The sequence below is a fragment of the Perca flavescens genome, chromosome 12 (assembly GCF_004354835.1).
Source record: "Perca flavescens isolate YP-PL-M2 chromosome 12, PFLA_1.0, whole genome shotgun sequence".
In the NCBI taxonomy this organism is placed as follows: Eukaryota; Metazoa; Chordata; class Actinopteri; order Perciformes; family Percidae; genus Perca; species Perca flavescens.
The window spans coordinates 11,127,800-11,151,298 of NC_041342.1; the positions used below are offsets into that span (position 1 = coordinate 11,127,800).

The 23,499-nt window shown below is 41.1% G+C and overlaps 1 protein-coding gene across 4 annotated transcripts; it reads right to left on the reverse strand.

Annotated features, from left to right (window-relative positions):
- Positions 1 to 372: 372 nt before the first annotated feature.
- On the reverse strand, positions 373 to 20,149 carry septin2 (septin 2). 4 transcript variants are annotated; one of them, XM_028592604.1, is made up of 14 exons: positions 20,027 to 20,149; positions 17,092 to 17,207; positions 15,699 to 15,741; positions 14,724 to 14,838; positions 12,506 to 12,592; positions 12,260 to 12,383; positions 11,854 to 11,988; positions 11,099 to 11,216; positions 9,684 to 9,785; positions 9,284 to 9,429; positions 8,716 to 8,838; positions 6,853 to 6,913; positions 1,780 to 1,876; positions 373 to 1,622 (listed from the first exon to the last, which is right to left on the reverse strand). In XM_028592604.1, exons 3-13 carry the CDS (start codon positions 15,720 to 15,722, stop codon positions 1,781 to 1,783), a joined length of 1,131 nt encoding a protein of 376 aa, XP_028448405.1. In that variant the 5' UTR covers positions 15,723 to 15,741; positions 17,092 to 17,207; positions 20,027 to 20,149; the 3' UTR covers positions 373 to 1,622; position 1,780. The 4 variants fall into 4 exon arrangements, with proteins under 4 accessions (XP_028448405.1, XP_028448406.1, XP_028448407.1 ...); XM_028592605.1 differs by lacking the exon at positions 20,027 to 20,149 and adding an exon at positions 18,941 to 19,020; XM_028592606.1 differs by lacking the exon at positions 20,027 to 20,149 and adding an exon at positions 17,426 to 17,613.
- Positions 20,150 to 23,499: the final 3,350 nt, after the last annotated feature.

Genomic DNA, 23,499 nt, shown 5'->3' on the forward strand with positions numbered 1-23,499 from the left:
GGCTTTAATTAACCTCTCCACACTGTACTGGAATTAGACACGCCCCGGTTAGTCAGGGCAGGTTCATAGTAGTTTTGTCTGTCGGAGGCAATTAATCTCTCTGAAATGAAGCCTCCACAGAGAGACCACACACCAACAACTATGCCACCTTCAAAGTTGCTTAGTTCACCTCTTTCCCATTCTGACATTCAGTTTGGAGTTCAGGAGATTGTCTAGACCTGGACCACCCCCCTAAATGCATTGAAGCAGCTGCCATGTGATTGGTTGATTAGATAATTGCATTAACGAGAAATTTAACAGAGGTTTCTAATAATCATTTAGGTGAGTGGATGTGGACAAGCTTCAAGCTGTAAAAAATGAAAACTGCTCAAATCACAGAAGAGATTAATAAAGTTTAATAAAACTTATTACAATATATGCATCAAGAACAAGATTTGTTGCTTTAATATTGGATAAAAACAGCACAAAGAGGAATGTCAAGAACTCACACCTTGGCTGGTGAGGGAAACGTTGGCTTCGCTGACCTCATCGGGTCACTTATCTCCGTGGTCATAAAAACCACAAAGTACTCAGCAGTTGGGACGAGAAAAAAAAAAAAAGTTGATGCCGCGAGATTTAAAAGGCATCAATGAGAACACACAACAGCTAATGCTCCCTGGCTGACACATAGCTTCGCTTTGCAGTGCTGAGGAAAAACGTGGCGGCATTACTTTTAGTTTACTGAAAGCACCAAACAAGAGGAGTCACTCCTCATTTGCACATCCTTCATTTGTCAGGTCTACAGGAAGAGGTCAAGGGTCACAGTTTATTCATTTCAAACTCAAAGAAGGAGCTCAACAACACTGATCTGAGAACTGCACCAATGGATAAGACTTTGACAGGAAAACGGAGATGCTGATCCCAACGCAGCACTAGAGGGAAAATTCACCTGAAGATATAACCAGACGGCACCCAGAGTTGCATGCAGGCTGAGGTGGATAATATGATTAACACTGAGCAGGCTGGAGCCTATTTAATGGGGAGCTTATGGGTGATCATTTCTTAAATCAGGAGGGAATATGAAATCACGTTTTCTCTTTGACAAAAAGAACATTGAGATAATGGCATAACAATGGCTACTCGTGCTACTAGTTTAAGCTGACTCTCCCAACGGAGCTCTTTCACAGAGCAAATGTTATTAGCATGTGCTTTGAGAGATGTTTTAGAACTAAAAGCACTGAATACAAGCAGCAGTACTTTGGTTTTCTGAATTGCAAAAAAAAAAAAAAAAAAAAGGAGAAGTTTGTATCAAAGATATAAATGCCACCATTTTTTTAAAAGGTGGGTAACGTGACTTCATTTGAGTAACTGGCAAAAGTTGAATAAAATGAAACATTTTAAAAGAAAAGAAAATAGAACCGTGTGAAAATATATAAACATAACACTGTTTGAATATACTTTACTGTATGTATAAAAAAAAAAAAAAAAAAAAAAAAAAAAAAAAAAAAAAAAGACTCCAGATCCCATGTGGGATTGGAATAAAAATAGTGGCAAGCAGAACGAGTCAATAACCAGATAGCCTTTACACGTTCTCTGCTATCATCCGTCTCTCTCTGGTCAACCTGGAGCAGTGGCTCAAATACCTACAGCGGGGAAGGAAAAAAAAGTTACTAAAATAAAGCCTGGCCTCTACATAGAATCAAATGTCATTTTAGGTACTTCAGGTTACAAATGTAGGAAAGCAGGCGCCCTGCGGCTCAGGAAATACAGCATAGGGTTATGAAGGGGGTCTGCTCCTACCTTAGACTTTTCCCACATGGGGGCCGTCTCCCTCCCCGTCTCCCTGCTTCTGCATCTGGGCCTGCATCTTGGCAATCATCTCCTGCATTCGTCTCAACTGTGCAACACAGAACATCCACATGTATGACAGGGAAACAGCATTTGCACTTCAATAAAAGAACAAGGGACACCCACTGGGACAGCTGCAATTTAAGTAAATCCTATTTATAGCTTCTTTCCCTTATCCCAGTTATATTTATACGATCATAAATATCTGTCTGCCAAATATAATACAATAACACAATAAACATCTGAGGCCTCAAGATCAACATGCCCTGGATTTATTTCAGCTACCCGGCTTCACCTAACCCTAACAACCGCGGTCCCGCATAAGCGGTGTCCCCAATCCAGCGCCGCACGCGTTCACGTAAAAGAGGCGGGGTTTGCACAGCGTGACCAATCGCATAAATCTACCAGAGCCGCATATTTTATATAATAAGAGCAAACTATAATTCTACATAAATATGAAGAACACAGACACGGTTCTATGGGCAAAAACGCAATCCAGTCGCTGCTTCCTAAAACAGGAAGGAACGCTGGCAACAACAAAAAATAGCCATTGCTGCAGCCTATCATTTCAGTTGCAAGCGATTGTGAGAGCAAATACAAAAACACAATTCCTTCCGCTGGAAATCTATATCTTTAATAATTGTTAACGGGGCTCGCTCTCGTTCTAATCTAAGAACGGTGACGCCGTTATCAATCGAGTATCGATTAGTCAGTAGTTGATCTCTAATCTCCAACTTCTCCTGCTCCCGAGCAGGCGTGCAACATAAGGTACCACGGCGATTTAATCCGGTAACAACTAATCCACCGTCGTGATACAGAAAACCCTGGGTTGAACCTTAACTTAGCTCAATAACACCAAATCTTGCTTCGTAGTACAGGCCTCTGGTCCCACATTGACTACTTTGACTACTAAAACCAACTGAGAACCTGAATCATTCAAAAATGTAACACGTGCGATGAGTTTAAAAACTGATAACAGAAATTCTCTTCTGACTTTTAGTTGTTCACCGTTTTTAAATTGTTACTTGTAAGACAGAGAATCATTTTTAAAAAGGAATAGTTTGATTGATTGAAGATTAAAGATTGATAACGCTCTCATGTCTGTACGCTAAATATGAAACCACATCCATCAGGTGGTTAGCTTAGCACACAGGCTGGAAACAGAGGCAAACAGCTAATCTGGCCTTGTCCAAAGTTAAAAAAATAAATAAATGAAAATATTCTGCCTACTAGCTATAATAATAATGCATTTTATTTATAGGCGCCTTTCTAAACACTCAAGGTCACCTTACAAAATCAGCAATAAAACACTCAATACATTAAACAAGCAATCAGAGAAACAAGCGATAAAATAACATGAGAATACAATTAATAAAAGAATTAAAGAGAGTAAGCCTGTCTGAAAAGATGAGTTTTTAGGTGATATAGCTAGTCTAGCTATCACCAGACCAAGCTCAATCTTTTAAGATTGAACATTAGCCTGGGGGAGTCTGCTCTGTATTTTCTACTGCACAAGAGGAGTGATCAACGGCTCAAAAAGCGCAATTGCATAGTCCTTCAACCAATCAGACCAACGATCCGGGTGACACAGCAGCGACAACGGCCTCAATGGGTTGCTGCGCTTCGGTGGCCGCTAGGGGTGTATGATTCAGAAAATGTCACGATTCAATATCGATTTTCAGGCTCAAGATTCGATTCAAAATAGACTTAAAAACTATTCTCGATTAAAAAAAAAACCATTCACAGTATGTAAATGTAGTTCCATTTCCCATGTGATTGCAGTAGACCAGGGGTTCTCAACCTTTTGCAAACTGGGCCCCCCTAAAGCTGGTCCATTGCAGTTGGGCCCCCCCCCAATTTCTTGGCGAAATGTCTGATAAACGTAGCCTCAAATCATCCTCGATTTGTGCATGATTGCGGTATTTCGTTTTGATTGCAGTCATTTCTGAGAATCCTGCCTCGCACAAATATGCCGACGCGACAGGGAGGAGAATCTTCAAGGTGACATCACAGAGTTGAGAGTATCCCTGCATCAATGCTGCCCAGAATGACGAAAGAGGGCAGGAGGTCAGTGGCATAACTAGCCAACACCGGGCCCCTATGCAGGATTATCAAGGCGGGCCCCCCCTACTACAGCGTGTGATGACGGCGCAATGTCCCCGAGTAGGCTACCATGAATAGGACAGGATAGGATCATAGAGACACAGCATATAAGAGATGGGATGACTGACAAAATCAGGAGTAGCCTACGCGCACCACAACAACAACAAAAACACTGGTGAATGTTGACCATAACACATGAAAAAAAACACACAAGGGCAGTCCCTCCAGGATTTCACAGCCTTTTTTTGAGATTGTTGCGGCCCAAAATGCCTGATTTCACGGGAGCTTTTGTTAAAAACTGCAATAAAAGTTGTGGTGTCTTTTGTATGTGTGTTGCAATGAAGTTGCAGAAGACAGTGAAAGGTGCAATTTTTTTTTATAGTTCTTTAAAAATAAAAAGGAAACTTGTTTTGGGGAGAATAATAATTAGTACTATTAATTAATTACTCTGGGCTGAGATTTCCTAGGGAACCTTAAAAGGCTCAGGATGCTGCAAATGTTGGTATAATAGGAAAATGGCTGGTGGATTTAAGACAAAAAATAATAATTTATTGAATGAATCAAATATGAACATATCTGTCACTGTCAGTGGCTTGTTGATCACATTGTTAGTTAATGTCCTGGCCCCACACACACACACACACACACACACACACACACACACACACACACACACACACACACACACACACACACACACACACACACACACACACACACACACACACACACACACACACACACACACACACACACACACACACACACACACACACACACACACACACACACACACACACACACACACACACACACACACACACACACACACACACACAGTTTGATAATGTACTTATTGGACTTTAACTTATCATTGCACTTACAATAACGAGCATAGCTGTCCTCAATTTAGGTCATCTGCATTTTTTCCTGCATCCACCGTGTGTGTGTGTGTGTGTGTGTGTGTGTGTGTCGCGGGGAAATGGAGCAGCAGCCCCGCCCGCTGCAGAGAGCAGACAGTACTGAAACAGCAGCCGCTTCAGTGACTATATAATGAAAAATCGTTACAGCGTACATTGATGTTAAAATGTACACACGTTGGCAGTAGAGTCTGAAATGTTTTGCGCGGTCTTTCGCTGTACGTTTTGTTGGTAAATGTGAGATGTTCGAGTCACACACACGATCATCTTCATAACAGAAACAAGGAAATTAATTTGACCCGTTCTCACTCCCACTTGGTCAGTGGCTGCTCTCTCATTGCTGACAGGTGCTCAGACGCTGATTGAAATAAATAAAATAAAGTCTGCGAGGCTGGGGAACATGTCGCAGTTTCCTCGACTGATGCGGCCATGCCAGAGGTCAAGTTTTTGTGTGAAGGCGTCCACTCTGTCTGCGAGGAGGTAAATCAGAGTTTATATGAGGAGTGGTGTGTGGGTCTCCTCTCTGGTCCGACTGCAGGCTGGGACTGGTGCGCGAGGCTACTGAGAGACTGACCGCCTGTGAGTGCTTTTGGACGGGGGAGGGGCTCACGGCACCACCCGCTGCTCGTTGAGCACAGTAGCTGCAGAGTGATACGTGCTTTCGAGTCTCCAAACACCACAAAAGTCTCCAATAACACCAGTAAAAGTTGCTAGATTAGTTTTTGACAAAAAAAGTCGCCAGGAGGATGATTTGTTTGTGTGTTACAGTCCAACCACTTGCATTTCAACATGGGTGAAATTCTTTTTCTGAATTCTTTTTTTTTTTTTTTTCTCCCATCCTGTAGCCTACTCGCGCCCCCCCCGGGAGAGTGTCCGTGCCCCCCCAGGGGGGCGGGCCCCACCGGTTGAGAACCACTGCAGTAGACATACAATTTAAAATAAATAAATAAATAAATAAATAAATAAATATAATAATAATAATAATAATAATAATAATAATAATAATAATCTTTGTAACAGATTTGTAATGGAAGCAGGATAAAAGAATGTACAGGTTTCCAGCCTGAGCTGCAGGGCAAAATCAAATTGCCGGCAGATCGGGCTGGGTTTACCCAGTCTACCTACTGGCACCTCTAAAGGCCCAGACACACCGACCAGACAACCGACCCTCTGCAGAAAAGGCAGTTGGGCTGATCGGTCTCCCCGAGTTGGTCAAAAAAGTGCCTCGGAACACACCAAAGAGACGAGACGTAATACGTCTCCATAACAGCAGGCGGCGCTAATCTGTATTGTCGCCCAAAAATGAAAACCGGCAGCTGATTGGACGAACGCGTCACGTGGGTCTGGTTTCTCTGGAAATTCTAAGACAGACTGTCATGGCGGCTTGTTCAGAATACAACTTATTGTACTAAAATAGTTCACTGAAACATGTTTCTGAAAACATTTTAAGTAAGTTAAAGTTTAATATGAGTAATCTGTCTTCATTTCAGATCGACAAAGGTCAGTTAAAAGATTTTCGTCAGATTTTGAGAGACTCTAGTCACGCTCATTGCGCTCCCCGTTTCCAGGTTAGCACTCTACCAATCAGATGGGTCATTTGAGTCTGACTGCCGGCAGTGCCCGCCCCGCCGATTCAACATGTCAAATCGGCCAAAATGAAGGCCGACGGCCCCTCGGACGGACGACGGCACGGAACACACCGAACAGACTCGAGTCACTGACCTCGCCAGACTATTGTCGGCTCGGTGTGTAGTTGGCTTAAAGCTCCCTGAAATAGTTCCCCGTGCCTCAAGTCTTCATGCTAAGCTAACTGTCCGCTGGCTTAAGCCTCATATTTAGTGAACAAATGACAGTGGTATTGATCTTCTCATCTGACTCTTGGCAAGAAAGCAAATACGTTTTTCCAAAAATGAATTAAATGAGAAACCATTCCTTTAAGAAACCTGGCCAACAGGGAGGATGTATTCAAGCCCAAAGTGGTGTAGTGTTAGAAATATCTCACCTCAGCCTCCTTCTCCTGCAGGATGATATCCTTGTCCATTTCCTCCGGCTCCGGCCCCTTTCTGCATCAACACAACTACAGTTACTTTTTTAGGTTACTGTGATGCTACACGCTACAGAATCAACCTCCAATATTTCTGCAGAATGTATGCCAATTAGCAAAATAATCATCAAGTCAAATGCACAGTCAGAGAGGTTATACATGTATATATGATGATTTAAAAATGACTCGGAGTGATGGAGGAGGTGTGTGTGCATGCCTAAAAGTGCACGTTGATCCATTTTAAATAGCATTAGGCAAACAAGACAAAAGCCACATTGAGAAGGTGAAGAAGGGATCAGTGGGTTAGTGTTTTTCTTTGCAGAAGAGAAAAGTGGGCAGCTACAACGAATAACTACAAAGAGATGAAAGCGGGAAGACCCAAGAGAGGCAGCGAGTGCTTAGAGTCAGTGATACAGCATTACCTCCCCCAAATGGAGAAAAAAAATAAATAAATGGTACCTCCAACAGTCCACTCATGGGATTGGACAAATCAAGACCAGACAGCCATCATTGGACAGATGGCAATGGGAAGACAGTAAAACCACTGCCTTATCCTGTGTTGGCTTTAGAAGAAAGTCTAAAAAGAATCTTTTTGGTCTATTGAGGGTTAAAGGATTATGTCCACGCTACGTTAAAATGACACACACACTGTAACCGTTTACAACCCCTACACATACTCAAACTACACATGCTCCCGACTAACCGTGTAGAACCACAGCCCACTACAGCCCCGCAGCATTATGTTCACTTCTGCCACGACCTAACTGATGTAGTGAACATGCAAAATGAGTTAGAGCTACAGTACTACAGAATGAACCTAGTTCAACAACACACTGGATGAATACAGAAGAATAACTGGAAGTATGTGGTCCATTATGCAGAAATTAATCTAGTAACTCAGCTTCCATAGCCACAGCTCTGAATGTTCTGGTTGGGTTTTATTACTGTCACATCTGTGGCATCCGTTGTGTGCATGTGTCTCAATATGGCATTTCTGTTTTGTTTTTTTATTTTTAAACACTACTGTGTTATTATTATACAGTGCTGCTCATGAGTATAGGAACCCATGCTAAAGTTGACTAAAAAGAGGAATTAAAAAAAAATAATAATCTTTTGGAAATTGATCTTAATGCCTCAATTGAAAAATATTAGGAAAAATCCAACCTTTGAGAACATCGTACATAAATAAATGTTCTTCCTTAAAGTCAGTACACGCCTATGTTAAATTCCCATAGAGGTAGGCAGATCTTTATTTTTAAAGGCCAGTTATTTCATGGATCCAGGATACTATGCATCCTGATAAAAATCATCTCTCGATGCAAATCAAACCGGCTATTACGCTAACCGAAATTAAACCATGCCAATCTGTAGGTATGGTGAAGGGTATGTGATGATGTGGGGCTATTTTAATTCCAAAAGGCCAAGGGAACTTTATCAGGATGCATAGTATCCTGGATCCATGAAATAAATAAAAATTATTTTAAAATAAAAATCTGCCTGTCTCTATGGGAATTTAACATAGAGGTGTACTGACTTATGCCCCCTGTATTTTAAGGAAGAACATTTATTTATTTATTTACAATACATTATTCATTCACAAAGAAAATTGGTGTCCTTAAAGGTTGGATTTTTCCTCAGTTTTTTAATTAAGTCATTAAGATCAATTTCCAAAAGATAATTTTTTTTTTTATTCCTCTTTTTAGTCAACTTTAGCATGGGTTCATATACTCATGAGCAGCACTGTATATACGTCTAATCAAAAGGTTTTGCTGTTCTTGGTGGGGGAGGTGCAGAAAAGCAAGCTGACAGACAAGTACGTACGCAGGAGACAGAGGCAGAACGTAACCATGGGAGGACAACCTGCCACCCCGCTTGAGGCGCTCCGAGCGGAAGTTCTCGTAGTGAAGGTCCTGGGTCACTTCCTGTAGATCCTGCATGTGGGTTCTGTCAGGGTTGTGGAAAAGGCACCAACCAATAAATGCTCTTGCACTGACATTTTCGAAAACTACAGATGTTGGCATCACTACACCTCTCGTTAGCCAAACTTGTCTGAATCACATTGCACAGCTAGTGTTGTTCCTATCTAACCTCTATTTTTTTCTGGCTTTCCTGCCTTGGCTACAGCCCTTTTCTAAATTCGCAACACCTTAACAAAAAAGCTATTAGCAGGGGTAGACTTGCTCTCATTGTGTTTGAAGGCATCCTGCCAAACTAACAACTTCTCCAAGCTAGCTACGTAGCTGTGGTTACTTTCCACAGCGTTTGGAGGAAAACAGACGGTTTGTAGACAGTTTGGCAGGTCATTGAATCTCGCTATCACCCTATGCTTACCACTAAAATTTGAAAGAAAAAAGGAAAGCAGAGGGTTTAAGCCTCTTCTACCACTCACATCAGCATGATCCGCAGCTTGAGGAAGTCATTATGTTCTGGATTCTCCACTTCTACCACTCCCCAGGGGTACAGGCGGCCCCTCACCTTCTTCCCCTTGGCCTCAATCTGCTGGTTGGATCCCACCACCGCGAATGGGATGCTAGCCTGGAAAAGGGGAGTAGTTAATGGGTCTGCAGTCATGGTTCAACCACGCACATAAACGGCACCGCCACTTGAGAGAAATCCCCGAGAGTAATGGGGTGACTTTAATGGAATTCTAATGGAGGATATACTGCGGACTGCTTTTATCCATGGCAAATTCTCCTTCGTTTGGTATAAAATAAACGCCGACTCATCTTTGGCATGATAGAATTCTGATTCATGTAGGGATGAAAGGTTTTGCAGGGAGTGGAGTTTACCTTGAGGATCCGGGTCTGCTCTTTGAAGTCCTCGTCCTCATCCGACTCGGCGTCAGGGAGGTGGTAAATCTTGATGCCGTGTTCATCGATCTCATCCAGAACCTTACAGAGAAGACAGGGACAAAAACAGGTTATTATCACATAGTATTACCCGTTAGGTGCATACTGTAAATCAGTGATTCTCAAAGTGGGGTCCGTGGCAGGTTTTTAGATTCATTCATTTAAATCAGGGGTGTCAAACTCAACTTCACTAAGGGCCACACTGGAAAGTGTGATAAGATAAGAATCACATCCAGGGCCAGACGTGTTTAGTTTGTTGATAGGCTTTTATTTAATCGAAAAAGTAAAATATATTTGACTGTATTATTGCATGTGTCATATAGTCTTCTCACTTACAGTTTGGTCAACATAAAATGTTGGAAAAAGTGGCAAAAACGTCAGCAAAAGTGACAAAAACTAGGTGGGCCAAAATGTATTTTAAACCTAAATTTATATGCGGCCGGATCGCAATCTGCGAGGGGCCAGATTTGGCCCGCGGGCCTTGAGTTTGACACGTGATTTAAACGATCGTGACTATTTTATTTTTTAGAAAATGCTTTATAGTTCAAGGAATAATATTTTAATTTTAAAATCAATAATAGTTCATAGATTACATTATAATCCAACACATCTATAACTCTTAGAATCGGCAAATATGTTGAATACATGCCTAATATCTTTCTAATAGATCTCTCTTATATATTCTCTATCTTGTAAAGGGTCCTTGGCTGAAAAAAAACATGGGAATCTCTGCTGTTAATGACTACCTATTATTTCTTCTTTAGTCAGGACTTTATATTTATTAAGAGAGACATTTCTGTGAATGTAAATCACTTTTGACACTTCCTGTCTCACTGGTTTTACTTATTGAATCCAAATCCTTGACATTCCACTTTAGGGATTGCTCCGGTGCTGCAGGAAATTCCGCCGGATGCATGTATTTTGCGCTTCCTTCCGCTTTCTTTGTGTTGGGATTTTAAATTCGGTGGATTTATGAGGACTGCTGTTAACTGCTCCTCTGATCTCTGCAGGGTAAATTGAGACAGCTAGCTAGACTATCGGTCCAATCTGAGTTCTCTCTCGCAGGACTATTTAGCAGCAGCTCTGTGCGGAGTTTAGCACTGCCCATGACGGATTGTGATTGGTTTAAAGAAATGCCATTAAACAAGAGCACGTTTTCCTCCCATCGCAGACCCTCCTTCAGCGCGCTCTGGAGGAGGGTCTGGCAAAGCCAGACTGCAATATAGTACTTGAGGTACAGACGGTATTTTCTAAATTGGGTGGCTAACGCAGGGAACATGAGCACATGATAGCTACTGGTTATTTCAGGAACTGGAAAAGATCCTGAACAATGGGTCGGTCTGTGTTGTTCTCACCCTGCGCTTGAGCCTCTCCCTCTCTCGGAGGGTGAGCGTGTCTGCCTTGGCGATGACAGGAACCACGTTGACCTTATTGTGAATGGCCTTCATAAACTGAACATCCAGGGGTTTCAGGCTGGTAGGACAGGAAACAGACAGGCACGGGGTCAAAGAGAGAAAAAAAAAAAAAAAATGGTATTTTGTATAAAGCAATTCGAGGGCATTACAAAAGATTAATGAATTGAAAGGAACGTCAGTGCAAAGTCTTCTGACTGAAAAGCCTGTAAGTGCGTAAGTATAGCTGCTTTTCGACCCAAGGTTCTGGGGTCTTTTAAGTCCCCAGAACTAATTTGAAGGAACTAGAAGATTCCTTCAGTACATTGCTGTCTGCGTTTCCTGACTAAAGAGTCATGAAGATTAGGCAAATTAGTCCGCTGACGTATAAAGCAACATGACAGGTTGAGGGCTGCTGGTGGTCACAGGAGTAAACACATGATACATGATGCAGTTCAGTGTGCCGGCCCTTTTCATATTAAAAAAAAAAACAGATTCACTGTGCTTTAGAGCGTAAACATCGAGAAACCATCAGAAAATAAGGTTTTATTTCTCTCAGTCATAGCACCGCCACTCTCTCTCGCTCCCGCCAGTCTTTTTTTTAAATGAGTTAGGAAGTTGACAGCAAAGCCTAACTTTACTTTTAACGTTATCAGACAAAGAGAAATGTTCTCTCGGTTTCTGCAGTCAAAAAGCAGCTTAAGTATTGCAGGACTCACCCATGGCCAAGCGGGGAAATGAAATAGAAGCAGCAGTGAACTCTATTGTCAACAATGTGTCTACGATTTAGACCGCTCTCGTCGTGGAGGTAGCGCTCAAACTGGTCATCAATGTAGCTAATAATGGTGCTGAAACTGGATTAGAAAAATACACAACACATGAAACATACATTTACAATACATGGGCTTATTCATGCTGGTAGGACATTCACTAATACTAAATCAAAAGCCGGGATGAATACATTTGCGTGTCTTAAAATATTTAGACACACCTTTATTTTTAACTGTCCAAGGTTAGTGTCTCATCACTGTTCAAGATCACGGTGTCAGACGGACACTGGGTAATTTAAACTTTAAAAAAAGTACCGTAATCTCCTCATCAGCACGAAGCAAAGAGCTGTCCTACCAGTCTTGGCTGTTGATGGCGTCTCCGTATCCTGGTGTGTCTACCACGGTGAGGCGGAGCTTCACTCCTCGCTCCTCAATTTCTACCGTCGACGCCTCGATCTGAACCGTCCTTTCTATCTTTTCTGTTACAAGAATTAAAAAGTGCAAGAACTCATATCAGCAGGGAAGTACAAAGTTAGTCCGCGATTACATGATTTTGATACACAGGTTTTTACAAAGTGCATTAGAACAAAGTGTGTTTTACCTGCTGCTCCAGGGATGATCCTCTCAGGGTAAAGGTCGGTGAGGAACAGGCTGTTGATCAGGGTGGATTTTCCAAGTCCAGATTCGCCTTTCGACAACAGAGGAAAATGAAAGTGAAGAAAATATTACACGATAGCTAGTGCAAAGCTCTTGTAATACAGAGATCACTTTTTAAGAAATGACTAGAACAGGGGTCTTCAATGTTTTTTAGGCCAATGACCCATTAACAGAAAGAGAAATGGAGCAGGGACCGCCTACTACATATATTTTATAAAATGAAGTTGCATATTAAACTAGGCCTACAATAACTTGTAGGGCGGCCTAAAGCCTTTATACATACCTTTTTTTGGATAGAATACTAAGCTATTCAAATAGCCTAATAATTGTTGGCATGATTTTATAAATCATGTTTTATTGTTAAACATACAGGATCCTTACGAGTAACTTTATCTGTGGATGGCTACCTTAGTGACTACTTTAGTAAGCAGTGGGGGTTTAGATTTGCTAATAATATGGTGGAATCACATTAAGACTTTTAATTTTTGAAAAAACTTTCAAGAATGAACAATTATTTGGAGGCCCCCCTGCATGGACTCTGAGGACCCCCTAGATCCCCCTGTTGAAGGTCCCTGGACTAGAACAATGAAGATCCTCACTGCTCTGTGGGAAACGGACATCTGCCTGTGAGTAGGCCGAGCACTAAACGGAAATAAATGATACTAAAATCTGACTTCAGCTGAACTGTCAGAAATATTAGCCGCACAAACTAAGAAACTATACATCCTCTTCTAGCTCAAATCCGTCTTTCCATGAGAAGGAAACTGTATAGTGAAGACTTTGAGGCTGATTATTTTAATGTCTTTGCTGGTTGTCTGACAATGAATGAACTAAACTATACAACATATGCTCGCTTTAAGGCCATCGGTAGCCCGCAAGCAAAAGAACTGATTGATGATTATCAAATTAAATCTTGACTGACTGCCTCTGAAACTGGCTCCATATACCAACAAGAGGTGTGGGACTACTGTCCACACAAGACAGTTAGACAAACAATTAAACATTCACGGTGTGAGTGATAGAGCCAAAGCAACAGCGGTGAACACCATTTAATAAAACTATATGTAAGAGAAATGTAAAGCAAACATGTTTCTAACGTCTCACGGTCATAGAGTTACAGATGCTGAGACATAATTTCAATGTATACTTTATTAATCCCACAAGGGGAAATTACAATGTAATTACAATAAACAACCTAAAGCTTGTGTGCTTTACCCAGGAATGCTCCCCAGAGCCATGACAAAACATTTACACAAGTCTTTACTGCATCCTAAAATGGCAATTTGCCTGGTATCGAAAATCCAAATCAACATGTACATTGAATACACCACAGTTTCAGGTGCACGCAGAAAAGGATCTTTGAGGAACAAGTACCAGTGTTTTGGGGTAAAAAATAAAAAGTGATGTACATGAAGAAGAAATTATGATTTTTCATAGGAAGTCAATTGTTTCTATCTGTGGGGGAAGCACTGTGGCTATCTAAAAGTACAGGAAAACAATGGCGCATGTAAGAACCTGAGTCACACAGTGAGTAGAGGGACCAGCCGGCCTCGTCCACTGTGTGAATCATTCCCTCGAGGCCCACTGGCTACATTCCTCTCTGGTTTATTTTAAAGCAAAAGGATGAGTAGCTTTCAGGGGAGCTTCTACCCTCCCCCGCTCACAAACAAGCAGGGAGGTTCACACAGTCAGTGTTCACATCAAGAGTTTACGCTGACGCCAGCTGAGCAACTACCGTGATGTGACATCTGCCATTTTCTACAGGCCAAAAGCCTCCATGCACACTAAAATACACCTATGCATTACTGAAGACAAGGCCAAATACTAAACAACTCACCTCCTCTCAGCATACACACACAATGAACTACAGAGGCAAAAGAGTTGTGAAACTCTTGTGTAGAAAAGCCATTATGAAAAGACAGAATATGACTGGGACAACTGTCTATCGTGCATGCTAATGGCCAAGATTTCATCATAAATGTTTTACAGAAGCAAACTCACATGAGCCATAAAAAGACAAACCTATTCCTCAAATGTTCATGTGTACTCTGGATGTCTAGCATGATCCTTGTTATCACTGAGATACACTATCATTTTTCAAACTAAATGAAATCAGCGTCGCATAATAACAAGAAAGGGACAAACAGTGATGGTTCACTCACCTACCACCATCAATGTAAACTCAAATCCTTTTTTTACAGACTTGCGATGAACCTGATTAGGTAGGTTGGCAAATCCAACGTACCCTGGGGTCTCAGGGTTGCTGAACTGGCCCTGCTGTAGAAAAAAAAAGAAGCAAAAAGTACAATATGGGAATCATCTCTTTTTTTTTTTTTTTTTTTTTAACCAAAAAAAAAAAAAAAAAACATGTTTGGTGACATTACAACGTTGAACTTTAATGAAAGAACGTTCCCTTTGCACATAATTATTACTTCAGCTAAAACTAATGTTTATCAAAAACTTACATCAGGTTTAAGTTAAACATGGTTTAGCAAAAGCATGACAGCTGATTATTAGTGCTAGAGTAGAAACCACTGAAGAAAAAAAAAACTGGATATTTAGGAGGACTACACGAGTCCTCTGCAGACTATTTGCAAAAGCCCACCCATCATTCCAGTGTTTACAGCCCTTTCCTTCACAGAGCTAGTCAGACCAATGAGAAGTAGCCCAATCGGACAGCTTTTAACCACCACTGTAGCAATGCTACACAGTGACAATGTCAAATCAAATCAAATACAAAAAGGTACATGCTCCTTATTTATTTAGCTCTTTTTGGCCACAGTCTTGCTAGATCTAGGAACCCTCCCTTCCCTGTCCTTCCAACAAAAAGGTCATGGCTGACAAGCCTGATAAGCAGTGTGTTCTGGCTCTGCCTTTGGGCCTTTCAACCCGCCTAAAGCCCAGTGAGTCATAAGGATGGTAAGCAGAACTACTGAGCATATATCGGAGTAACCCACCCAGCATTTAACGAGAAATATTTGTGTTTTGAACAACAACTAAATGCACAAATAATGTGAGAAAAAGCAGGAATGCACAAAATGTTCAACTGAACGGACACATGAGAATGCTCAGTTAAAAAGTTCTGGAAAGAAGCAGTACAGATTTCTGTGTCCTCCACCCCCCGCCCAAAGACTCACCTTCATTTTGTCGGCCTGAGACATTTTTTTTTGCTTGTTAAACCTGAGGGAAAGATAGACTGTATCACATACTGAGAAACATACAAAAACAACTGAAACATCTCACATTTTGCTACAATTCTTCTGGCCTCTGTGAACTTTTTTCTGAAATGGGAGGTAATGCATACAGGCGCATACTTACAGGCCTGACTGTGAGAGTGTGTGAGAGACAGGAAGTCTGGTTTGTGTTCAAAAAGGGTTCTGAGAGCACTGCATCTCACCACCAAAAAAAACTGCTCTTCCTGCTAAGATAGCTGCATTACAGCTGCCTCCCACAACGCTATGATTTGAGGATATGAGATCAAGCCACGCTTATGCTATTAAACCCAACGGGTATCAGTTTACTACCTGTATGCTGGTTGTTGTGGTGTAAGTCTGTGTGTATATTCAAACACTCTAAATGTCTCTCCGTTAACACCGACTCAATATTAAACTGTAACATAATCTTCTCATATTTCACAAAAGGTTGTGTCATACAAACACAAGCTTTTGCATTACAGTGAAATGCCACTTAAAATGTCTTATTCTAAATAACTTGCAGAGGCACTCTGGGGCATTCTAGATCTTCTTGTTCAGGCAAAATGGCTTACTTCTGTTCAACTGCAATCAAGTCAGTTGTAGAACAGACAAAACAGACACGGTTAGAAACACACCCACTGCAGTCAAGACTGTTGGGATGATATCAACTGTATCTCTGTTTACACCGACACCATACAAAACTGTATTTTACTGACTGGCAAGACAAAGTCTATTAGTCTAACGTTAGTCTTTTTAATAGCTGCGTGTGGATTGACTTTTTTTAACTCGATTTGAAATGATTTGTATTACTTCGGTTTGAGTGTTGTAAAAATATAAATAAAATGCATTATTACCATTATCATCATCAAATGTATGTGTCTAAGCTATTTTAGAAACTATACTTAAGCTAATTTAAAAAGCTTTTTCCACTTAGCTAGCTAGATTCATCATAGAAATATGTAACGCTAGCTAACTAAAACGAACATTGCCAGCTATCATAACGGTAATCACCCAGTGGGTGTGAAATGTGCTAGCTAATGACCAGCTTTGCCATAAAAATAACCTACTTTAATGGTAATTTTGTTCTTGTGAACCAGCCCAAAACAAAGCTAACTGTACCAAGCTAACAGCCCTAACTAAGTTAGCTGTTCAGTAACGTTAAAGTCCTACAAGACACGCTTAGCATAGCGGTAACTAGCTACTAACTAACGTTAGCTTCTCCTGCAGGATGTTAACTTAAATAGCTAATGTTAGCGTCGTCGGTTTCACTGCGATACCGCCATTAACACAGCACTGAGACAATTTAGTGATGAATTAGAGAAAGGAGGAGTGTTACCTTACAGCCTGTCAACAGAGAGTATGGTGCAGATAGAGGTATAAAACGACCAGCCGACGATGAACAGTAGACTTGGCGGACACTTCAAATTCTTCAGATTCCGGTGTAGCAGCTTCCTTTAGCACACAGACCACAATGCACTGGGCGAGAGCAGCAGGGCCAACACTACACATGAAGATTTTTCTAATGCTAGCAATGAAAGTCAGGCTGCTTACTTACACACTGTATTCACACATTGTAATAACACACACTGATTTTATATGACATTGTATTAGACTAAACAAAAATATGTTTCAAGATTAGTAATGCTTTTTACACCAAATTCCTACCTTACCTGTTATGTAACTTCACATAGTAGCATCACACACATTTTGCAGGAGTGACAATTAGCCTAGTCATCCTTAACATTTGTTGTGTTCTGGTTTCAGAATGAAGACAGTCGGGGGACAAGTAGATACAAAATAGGATGTAGGCTTTACAGAACGATTCTTTCCATTTATTTAACACACCTTTTTTAAAAGGAAAATTTCACTTTATGAGGTTTTTTAACATTAATATGAGTTCCCCCAGCCTGCCTATGGTCCCCCAGTTGCTAGAAATGGTGATAGGTGTAAACTGAGCCCTGGGTATCCTGCTCTGCCTTTGAGAAAATGAAAGCTCAGATGGGCCGATCTGGAATCTTGCTCCTTATGAGGTCCAAACTTGAGTAAAGTGAACTCAATTAAAGCACAAGCTTTCATGGCAAACACACAGCTGTTACAGAGATTCATCGCACTTCACAGTTTTTTCTTTGCTTCAGCTGAAGTTCGGCACTCTTGAAGGGCATGGGTCCACCTGACAGAGAGCAGCGATCAGAACTGAGCAGGCTTCCGCTCCGTATCTTCGCACCGTGTCAAGCTCTGGCTTTTGTTGTGGCTGACAGCATTTCAGCATCATTTATTACGTGACACTCAAGAAGTTTTTCCGGAAGCTGGTTCAGAACAGGATCAGACACTGGGGACGCTGTCTTCTTTATTGTCTATTTTGTTATTTCTGTTGTTGTATGGTCTTGAATATTGTAGTTACCTTGTCATCTTTTCTAGATTTTTGTTTAGGAGGATGGTGATGACGAGGGGGGGGGGGGGTATGTTCATGTTGCAAATAGTATGTTTTGCGTGTTGTTTAAAAAATAAATAGCAATTGTTATATCACAAAAAAGAAGAGGTGTTGCCTCAAGAAATTGCTGCAGATCTAAGCTCTGGTGGGTGCATACCTCAACACTCGCACAACCATCGTTCTCCAGACGGCACATCGGCTTAACTTGATTAGTATAGTATTAGTATACTCACTTTTGGCTAGCTCCATGAGCTACCGGAGATCTAGTTGTACCAATGTGAAAAAGCGCCCTATCGGGAAATGTGTAAAGTTGTTTCAGATGGAACGGTCGATTGCGATCTGACTGCAAATAAACCGCTCCAGAATAAGAGCAGACACCGCCCTCTCTAGGCAATCTTGGCCTAGCTACTTGTTTTGCCCTACATTAGATTAGTGACTGCTGTGTTCACATATGCCCAAACGAACCGAACCAGGAGTTCAAACGCAGGTGTGAATACACTTTTGTCAAGGCATCAACAGGGCGAAGATGTTGGGTGCAGTTCGAACCCCAGCTCCTCCTGTCCACAATGACCCTGGGCAACTGTCACGGTTTTTGAACCGTTGGGTATGTTATGAATATTCGACCAAAAGCTTTGTCCCCCTTACAATAAAGGACAAAAGACTCACAAATTAATAAACCATGAAAACATTTGGAGTAGCGTTTTGTCATTTTATAGGATTATATATTATTAGGATTATATACCGGTATACTCACCGGTACGCAGTATCGGCACTTCTACATTTTACTCTTAAAGCTGCTGTAGGTATGGTTGTGAAGATCCAGGACTTTGCCAACAAATTGTAACATCGACAACTTCTCAGTCCCTCCCCCCTTTCTGCTGAGGTCCAAACCGTCTCCTAAGCCCCTCCCACACAACGGAGTTTGACAGAACTGCCGACATGTCAGACAACATTTTCAATATCTAAAACACTAACACAATGTTAACTTTACTCAACAACATAACTCACCAACAGTAAAACGATGCTAACTAGCAGGCTACTGTTAGCCATTTCAGCATCATATCAGACCGACCACTGTGCAAACGTTACTGTTATCCTCACCAACGTAGCTTTGTGGACTTTTGACTATTTATGGTGCGTTCTTTTTGTCTTGTAATCGCGAGTAGTAGCTCGAGTGTGACGTCATATCCATGTCGAAAAACGAATAACCGCGGGGTTGTTGCGTTCTTTTTGTCACACAATACTACGAGTCGGAGAAAAGATGGATTTTTGTAACATTTTTAGTAACATTTAGGATTCTATTCACCCAGTTATTTACATATTACACAAATATATTTCACAGTTTGATACATGAAAATTACATTTTGATTAACGTTAACATTAGGCTACTGCTCTGCTTTCTGCTCAAGACTCGGCTTAAAGCCATTGTTGTCATATAGCAACCGGGCGTCTCCAATTTCAGCTGCACAAGCTACAAAATAACTAATTAGGCGGTATTTAACTCCTAATAAGACTGTAGCAACATGCCTATAGGTAGCAGTATACAGTGCTATGTGTACGACTTCTTCATTTGGTTACAACAAAGACAAAAGTGCTTAAAATTGTAGAAAACCACAATGTTTACTATGTGTGATGCACGACGTAGCCATCTTTGAAAGTGAATTCGGGTTCCTCTGAGTTCAGACGACTTGACGAGTCGTATATACGACCTCGGTGGCGTTCTTTTTGCAACTTCCGGTTCGTAACGCCGGAAAACGACTCGTAAATCGACTTCGGTGGACAAAAAGAACGCACCATAATAACCAAGTGAAAGATAAATTATTCATGGTAATTATGTTACCGGTCGAGAAGAAATGTGGCTACGTCTGCATCGTTCTTCAGATCTTTAATATCCTTGAGCTCACGCCATCTCTGAAAAGCCACTTTACCACCGGAGTTTTGGGAAACGTTTCTGCAGCTCGTGCGCAGGGGAAGGGGGAGGGAAGAACGCTATATATGCGTGTGCGTGCCTGAGCAGTGATTGACACGCAGATAGACACCCCCGTGGCCCTGATTGGAGAAAATCAACCGGGAGCGGTGGAATTTTGCCAATCACACTACAGGCTGTAGGTGGTGCCAGCCTGTAGTGTGATTGGCAAAAAAAAAATTATATTACATAATTCATGTAGTACTACTGGATCATAGGGTCAGTTTCAGCAGATATGACAGAAAGTTACTTTTATAAGACTAACCTACTTTATATTTAAGCATACCTGCACTTTTTCTTCCATACCACTACTTCTTTCATGTAGCCGGTACTCTACCACTGACAGAGAATGTGTCAGAGAGATTGACCCTAACGTTACATAAACTACACTACCTAGAAGGCACTACGTGACTTACCTCAGCTCTTGACAAATCATGTTAGCCTGGCTTCAGAAAGGTACTAAAAGAACGAGTGTGCCAGAGCCAGATACTAACAGAGGTCCAAGTCCAACCAGAAACATCAGGTACGATTCATGAGCTTCAAACTAACGTTACTGTTGATGTGAGCAGAACAGCTTGTGTTAATGAGGAGTCTGCAGCTACAAATCTTTAATGTTACCTTAGTAAATTCCTCTACTATGTGACACAATCGTTAGCCTATTTTTACAAAAACGTCTGCTACGGAGCCATAACGTGAGGTACAAGGTAATGAAGCCTTTTATACATTGTCGTGTTTCTTTGGAACTAAACAACGTACAAATAGAGTCTTTCAACACTTCAGATGTAAAGTTATTCGCAGTCAAGTGTTGTAAAAAAAAATGGCGGTCAGCGGAATTCTAACAGGAGGTGATGGCTTTGTAGCAACAAAATGGCGCCATAGATGGCTCGAGTTCTGAAGCGAAGCTTACCCCTTGGGTAAAACCGATACTGATTACCAGGGCCCAAGGGGAGAGAGGGCCCTTGAAAAGTCTGTAATATATTTTATTTCACCTGGATATTTTCATTTCCTAATTAAATTTCATAATGCATGTCCGATGAAATGTAGAGTTAGTGTATTGGCTGAATAACTTTGTTGATTGACTGACTACATTTTGTATACAAAAAAGACTATCTAAGGTCTCACCCACCCCTTGCTAATGCGCCAAATGGTTTAGTCCATCTGCACGCATTTTCTTTTAATGTTAGATCAATTGAGCGTCTGGTGGAGCGCAAACTTCTGCTGCCCAGATAGAAATGTCTTTCTCAAAGAAAGCCAAATCAGGCTATCAAAAAGAAAGGAAAGACAGGAGGAGGAGGAGAGAAAACGAAAGCAGGGGAAACAATTGGTAACTGACTTATTTTCAAAGAAAGGTGAGCACAAACTAGAAAACGAAATCCATAGTGCTAAACTGCTTGAATATCTCCGTGACTGTTAGTGCTAAAAACGGACTGAGAAAACCCATTGAAAGAGCAGAACATACACTTTCAAATGATAATTTGGTTATACATGTAATCTGAGGTAAAGGCTAAATAAATAAAGTACACTAACAATGCTGTTTGCATACAACACACCATTGTAATAGCCTAATTTAAAACATGTTTAATTTTAAATGAATAGGCTATAATGTCTATAATTAGCAATTATAGGCTAATCAGTGTCATAGGTAGCTTGGTAGCTCATTGGTAGATACATATCATGTTGACATTATAGTTATGTCACATTCAATAGATGTTAACGTTGTGAAACACATGGCCCTTAGTTTCAGAAACTGTCACACCAGGGAGCAACAGACCCCTCATCATCCTCTTTGGATTTGAGACAAGGTGAGCTTATATCAAAATTAAAGCAAACCATGTTTAGCAATTTTGACTGAAAAGTGTTAAGTAACACTAACATCTTAGTGTGTTTTATTATATTAGGTTACAATTAGGATAAGAGGTTAATAATAATGTATCCTTCATAGAGAAAGATGATAGAGAAGATGTGATTGAGGATGATGGGAGTGAAGACAGCAGGGAGCTCTGAGCACAGTGTGGAAATGAGCGATGAGGAACTGGAAAGTAGGCAGAGCAATGTAGACCAGTTTTTGCCAGAGGATCCAGGACTATGGCCAGATAAATTAACAGATGATCAGAGAGACACCATAGTATGCAGGCTGGCAAGTAAAGGTACAGAGAAAACCAACAAAATGTAGTAGCCTAGTAACCACAGTAAAGTAGTCTAGAGAATGTAGAGAAAGGAGGTTTGAAATGTGTGTCATCAGGCTACCCTAAGCATTACAGTTAATAGTTATTACCCTAAACATCTAGGCCTACAGATTCATGTGTACAGAGGCCCGATTATTATTTTTTTTTTTTTTTTTTGGGAGGGGGGGGGGGGTGAGTTGAGGAACATGGGGGCCCATCAGGACTTCCTATGCATAGTGCCCAGGGTCTTGTGCTACGCCCCTGGTCAATGACAGGGCTGGACTGGGACAAAAAAATCGGCCCTGGCATTTTTGGCTCAGGCGGCCCACACCCACCGTGATTGGTCAGACACATTCCCTGCAGACAGTCCTCTTAAAATATGCGTGCATTCTATGATATGAGTTGCCTAGTGTTCAGCGTTCATGTGATAGTTTTGGATCCTTCAAGAGGAGTGTCAAGATTTATCTGTTGATCTTACACTTAAATAATTAATTCATTCTTAGTTATGATTTGTATATTTATGGTATTTTTATATTTTTTAATTATTGATATTTGATATTGTATTGACATTATTGTTATTATTACTATTTTGCTTAATATTGGCTTAGCAACTTAAAATTTAATTTTAACTATTGTAAGATTCATATTTTGTCACTTTGGACAAAAGTGTCTGTTAAATACAATAACCATAACCCTTCCCGAAAGCTACAATATAGCTGAGAGTAGTATATGCCCTGGAAAAGAGCACCAATACAAGAGAAGCTAATTAAGCCATTCAAGGAACACTGATGCTTGTATCAACACTGATTTTATAGATCACAGACTTTTCAGCTACCCAACAGGCTAACCGCTAGCATTTTCAATGTAGCCTAAGCTCAAACAGTTACCTGACAGCCACTAACTTTAATGTTACAGACAAACTGCTTGTTGTCGTTATGTCATGACACACACACACACACACACACACACACACACACACACACACAGCCTCCCTCCCTTCCTGAGAGTCCCTGTTAATTTGCCTACTCCTTACCACATCGACATCTAGCCTACTCTCTCTTCCATCTTTTCCTCACTCGCTCCCATGGCCCTGTCACTCGCCTCCTCCTCGCGGCTTCTTCCCTGTCATGATGCTGTTTCTGCTGTTTTCTGTATAGCCAGCCATCTCCTCGGCTTCAGGTA